This window comes from Marmota monax, unplaced genomic scaffold (assembly GCF_021218885.2).
Source record: "Marmota monax isolate L192 unplaced genomic scaffold, Marmota_monax_Labrador192_F-V1.1 WCK01_AAM20220418_F8-fsc00456, whole genome shotgun sequence".
NCBI classification, from domain to species: Eukaryota; Metazoa; Chordata; class Mammalia; order Rodentia; family Sciuridae; genus Marmota; species Marmota monax.
This window is the reverse complement of record NW_026694592.1, coordinates 415165-421164: the sequence shown is the minus strand read 5'-3', so window position 1 is coordinate 421164 and position 6000 is coordinate 415165. Positions and strand designations below refer to the sequence as shown.

Sequence of the window (6000 nt, the reverse complement as noted above, 5' to 3'; positions counted from 1 at the left end):
ATTACAATTAACTGTCTGGAGTGTTTGGAAATACCAATTCCATTTTCCTGATTCTCACCTGCTTTGATAAAGTTTTCTGTTATCCCCAGTCCTGTGATTTATAGACTCTCTTTGATGTGTATGTCTGATGTCCTACTTCTACCAACTTACTCATGCCTGAATCCTAAACACTATCAAGTATAAATCCTATGCTTATGCTCATAAACAAACATATTTTCAGAGCAAGTTTTGAAGTAAATACAAATTCTAAAATGAATAAATTCATGTTAATAACATTAATTTGAAGGATAGCATTTTACTGAACCTAAACCACAACGTCAAGCTTGAAAGCTAAGATGTAGCCAATGTTGAACTTACATTTAATTGGTATTTCTAATTTGTTTCTAATACTAACTCACAGAAAGAGTAATTGCATAGAATATATGTTTATGTAATTAAAAATATTTTAAATCTCTTTTTGTGCTGCAATGTTAACAAACACAAAAGTCATTTTTTACCAAATTTTGCCAGAGAGCAGCAACTGAATGCAGATTGTAAGGCACATCCCAATGGTTATGAGCACTATAAAAGTTCAAAGTTTTTTCTTTAAGTGATCTGCTGAGGGCATTAAGCTCTCAAATATAAAGTCTTGGATACTGAAATCAGAAAACTAGGCAATCCTGAATGAAAATAGTTTAAAACACTTTAGGTCAGCATCTGAATGAAAGAAATATAGATGATATAATTTATAAGAATATAAATTATTGTGTAAAATAATTATACATTTATTTATATTAATCATAAGAATATGCATTAGCAATCTGTAATATGTAATATTTTAAATAAGCTGTAAAATGTAATATTTTAAGGTGATATTTGTTGTACGTATATACTTATTCTTAGACAATTTATGTTTCTCCAAATATATGTTGAGCTTCCACTTATTCTTGGACTCCAGTTTGAGCAATGCTGACCATATACCTGTGATAATTTCCCTTCTCTTTGATTCTCTCCCTTTTGGATTTCATGTGCATCTTATTCCATGCTACAATACAGTGAACTAATAATGTGTTGAAATTTAAAATAAATTAACTGAATTTAAATTTATTTGAATTACAATCAACAAATATTCTATATGCATAATGAATTAGAAGAAAACTTATCTGTTAATCTGAAAAAATAACCAAGGATGCTATCAATAGTTTGGTTAATATTGGATAATTCATACAATCTTGACTGGTTAAAATGAGATAATCTACCACATATAACTGAAAGATCGTATCATTCTTTTCCAAAGAAAAAGGCTCAGTGTTTTCTGAGATTTTTCTTAACTCATCTCCTTCTATATTAGGTCATTAATTTCTACCTTTAGCTCATGTGGAAGACTTACAACTTGGTATTTATGAGCTTACTTATTTTCATATGATCATTTAATCTAAAACAATAACTATGCTTAAGATTTGTGAATAGTTTCTGATGAAAATGTTATTCCTAAAGAGATACAAAGGAACTCAACAAATGTTCAAAATCAGTTACACTTACACTAGGTTTGGAGTGTGATTCTGATCTTCAAAATGCATTAAAAAATAGAATGAACTGAAAGTAAAATCAATGAAAGGACAAATTTGTTGTCCATCTATGAAATAAGGCAAGGAACTCAAATGTGAAATTAGAATATCAAGTATCTATCTATCTATCTATCTATCTATTTACATAGGTTTTCACAGAACATTTTTTTTCAAATTGTGACTCTTTAATAATGGCAAAATTTTTAATGGTATCCCTCTCTTCTCTCCTCTCTTTCCTTGTCTTCCCCCACCCCAAAGCTTCATTCTGACTTGGACAAGGGAGAGGGTACTGTTAAATACACCCTCTCAGGAGATGGTGCCGGGACCGTTTTTACCATTGATGAAACCACAGGCGACATTCATGCAATAAGGAGCCTGGATAGAGAAGAAAAACCTTTCTATACCCTGCGTGCACAGGCTGTAGACATAGAGACCAGGAAGCCTTTGGAGCCTGAATCAGAATTCATCATCAAAGTGCAAGATATTAATGACAATGAGCCAAAGTTTTTGGATGGACCTTATGTTGCTAGTGTTCCAGAAATGTCTCCTGTGGGTAAGTAGGCACATGAATACTTTGTCAGATGCTAAAGAACCTCTCCAACATTCACATATTCAGGTTGATAGTATTTGTAATCCCCAAATTACTCTTCAACAGTAGAGGATGAATTAATTTTTACTTGTTTTCTCAGCATTTTCTGTTTAGTTTTTTTTTTTTTTGCTCCTTATGAAGATAGCAATTAGAATATATAAAATTATTCCATGTTTTTCCATATGTTGGTGTACCTGACCTCATAACACCCCCTTATATTTGAAGTATAAAAAATATTTGTATTGAAATTTATTATACTTACCAATTCTAGACACCAACTGACTGCTGAATATAACTACCTTATATCACCAAATACCAGAGAGAAATTATGTCTCAAGTATGCAAAACTTAACCAAAGTGTGTATTAAGTCTGATCTTAAAGAGTTCAGAAAAGTTGTGTTTTACATTATTTGTAGTATTGATAGAGATTCAAGAATGGTAAGATCATTTATTTTGTGTATATAAGTATTCCATATTAGTTATACTACAAAACAACTAAGCAAATGATAATGTGATTTCATTATTAGAATAAATCTAGAATTATACTATGGTAACATAATTCTTAATACTTCATATTTAATATAAATTCATATTTCCAAATCAAAGACTTTACAAACTCATATATATATATATATATATATATATATATATATATATAAACTAAGTAGATAATTCTAACCTTAATGGCAATTTTTAATTAAAATTCTTACTCCTCAGTCACTACTGACAATTCTTCTTGTATTCTAGTTCCTATCACTTCTAGTTCCTATCACACGCATTCACAAAACATGTTTTTTTTTTTTTTTCAGTTTCTGAATGTTTAAAATTTTTATAATCAAAAGATGGGAAAAAAAGAGACAAAGTTTCCATTTAATATTCCTGATTAAAGAAATTATGTTTTGGAACTTCCTATCACATTTGGAAGATAAAGCTATTATTTGCACATAGGTTAAACTTGAAACTTGTATTGAGCCATTGCTAATATTTCCTAATGTCTCAAAGGGCTACCACTCCCCTACAACCACTCAGGACATGCAGTGAAGATTGCACACACTGCCTTAGGGCAGAAACAGGTTAGTGGCTGTAGAACTTGTCACATAGATTTACAACAAATGCACTTGAAATTGTATGTATGACCTTATCAGGCATTCAGAGACCATATTCTCTCCTTTACCTAAGAGATCAAAGGAAAAGCTGCAGATCTCATTCATTTTCAGGTACATTTTGAGTTGTCCATTTTCTGCAGTGTTATGATTGCTGGAGATTTAGAAATGCAATAGTGAAGAAGCATGCTGTATTAGAAAATAATCTCAGGAAATGAGATGAACTATTTTATTAATTGTGTCTTTATTTTACAGAGGGGAGAAAAGTAGAGGTAATATACTTTGAGACAAAGGCTTTTAAGAAGGCAGAGCTATTCAGTGGATAAGAAGTTTAACCCAGCCACTTTGTATAAATTAGAAATATCGACATGAGTTTGGAATGCTAAGTGACTCTATTACTAAAACAACATCCTTAAAGCAAACACACACATCTTGTTACAGCTTTAGAAATTTTGTCTCATTAGATAAACAATTATGTCTTTTGTTGATAAAGTGTAGGGCTGAAAAAGCTGAAGCCCTGCTTTAGAAAATTTGTAGCTAGTTCCTGAGAGAGAAATCAATGTGGATGATAAGGAGCAAGGTAGGTAAGTGAGAAAGCAAAGCGAATGCAGCTTTTGCAATTTTGGGGTTTAATACCATATACTATGAGATCATGAGAAATTGGAAAGATCTGTAGAAAATGAGGCTCTGTGAAATGTGCTGTCCTGTGCCATTACTGAAATTTCTATTGGTTACTCAAGAGACTCCAGTAAAATCTTAACTTGGTTTGCAACACATCCCTCCCCACCCCATGGTAGTGGGGATGGACCCAGGGTCTTCCTCGCCTACACTAGCAAGCCCTCTAACTCTGAGCTGCACCCCCAGCCCTTTTCACTTTATTGTAAGAAAAGTTCTCACTAAGTTTCCCTGTCTTTCTTTGAATTTGTGATCCTCCTGCCTCAGTCTTGCAGCAGCTGAGATTATAGGCCTGCACCACCCTATCTACTTTCTCTGTTTTATTTTCTCTTTTTATTTGTTCTTTTTAGATATATATGACAGTAGATTTTATTTTGACATATTGTATACACATGGAGTACAACATTAAAATTAAGATCCCAGTTTTATGGATATACATGATGGTGAGAGTCCCTGACGTGTATTCATATATTTTTTTTTTATAGCAGGAGTATTTCTTTTGAACCTGAACCTATTTACATACTGTAGCTTAGCCTGGGTATTCTTGAAATACATTTATATAAGGTGCTCTTTTCAAATGAATACAGAGGTACAAGCACCACCTATGAATTAAATGTTAAAAGTAGAATGCGTACCATGCATTGTTACCTTTTTTCATAATCCCCCATATATATAAGCCCCCCAAACACTGGAGAGCCAGCTTGAGCTGTGGCATCTGTTGCTTCTCTTTTTCCATGACTAATTTAAAGCTTACCAACAACTATTGTGTATCCAGAACTTGTATTTACTGTATATACCAAGAGTTCTTCAATTCCATTCTCAAGTATGCCCATATTACCCAGTGAAATGGTTCCCTGCTCTAATAAGCAAAGAAAAGTTTATATTTTTCTCTATTTTCCTACCCACCACCCAGCACCAAACAATCTAGAAAATGCTTCCTCTTATTATATTCTGGGCATATGTAAATAATTACTGGTCGAGACTGGATGGAACTCTCCCTGTTAAATTCACAATGTTAGCTATCTATGGTTGCAGCACATCTCACTGTCTGCTCTAGGTGTCTGTGTTTGAGGCATTTCCTATGAAATAACTTTATAACTATCGAGAATGTGGCGATTTCATTTTCTTAAAAGGGAAGAAACAACCAATTGAAAAATGCATACAGTGAAATAGTTTATTTTGTAATACAAAAGAGAACATGAAGTATCAGTGGAATGAAGTGTCTTATACAAATGGCAATGTGTCAGTAATGGATAAGAAACCTGAAATCATGGTATTCAAATAACTGGCAATGAAATTAAGTGAAGTTAACATTACATAGAACATAAGTGTACAAAGAGAGAATGGTGGTGATCAGAACAGTTTGAGATTTTAGAGGAAAATCAATATTTAAGACTTATAACACAATGGAGTGCATTTAATTTCTTAAGTTGAAGAAAATTCTAGTGAATCTATGAATTGTTTAAGAGAAAGGTCACTCTGTTACCAACTCCTGCTATATCCAATATGCCATGGAAGTAATATTCAGAGATAAAGTGCTTTTACTTTGACCTAAGGAAATTACTTAATGATCCAGATATTCTCCAACTCAAAGCTACTCCTTGGAGATGAATTTAGACTTTATGAATGTGGTCTTAATTCTTTAAGATCACTAGAGTTACAATGAATTGCTGGAATGTGCCCTCTTTAATGTCTGATGATTACGCATCAGTAGATTATGCAGCATAAGTTACTTTCCATGGAGCACTGGAAGAATTCAAGTGTTTAAATCCATATTCACAATTGTGTTCTCTTTCTCTGTCTCAGCTAACTCATTTTGAGACAGCTGATTAGATTATTAATAACCAGGTCTCTATGACATGTTTTAGTAGATGTCAATTCTGAATCATGAATCATAATTTATGTAGTAAAATGTGCTGCTCCCTAAGCAATACCAAGGTACTAGATAATGTAACTGGAAAATTTTGTCCTTTATTTGATTTCATCTTTAAAAAGAAAGAAAAAGAACTTTGTGCATTATTTTTATATGTTTTATTTTTTTCAATATAAAACTTAGTAAATTCTGTATCTGAGAAAATAAGAATAT

At 32.3% G+C, this 6000-nt stretch overlaps 1 protein-coding gene across 1 annotated transcript in view; it reads left to right on the top strand.

The window, feature by feature from the left end:
- Nucleotides 1-1805: 1805 nt before the first annotated feature.
- Nucleotides 1806-6000, top strand: part of Cdh12 (cadherin 12) — a gene marked incomplete at its 5' end in the record, with an annotated part of 195156 nt that continues 190961 nt past the window's right edge. The window contains 1 exon segment of the mRNA XM_058571854.1: nt 1806-2100. Within this exon segment, the coding sequence (XP_058427837.1) occupies nt 1806-2100 (295 nt within the window).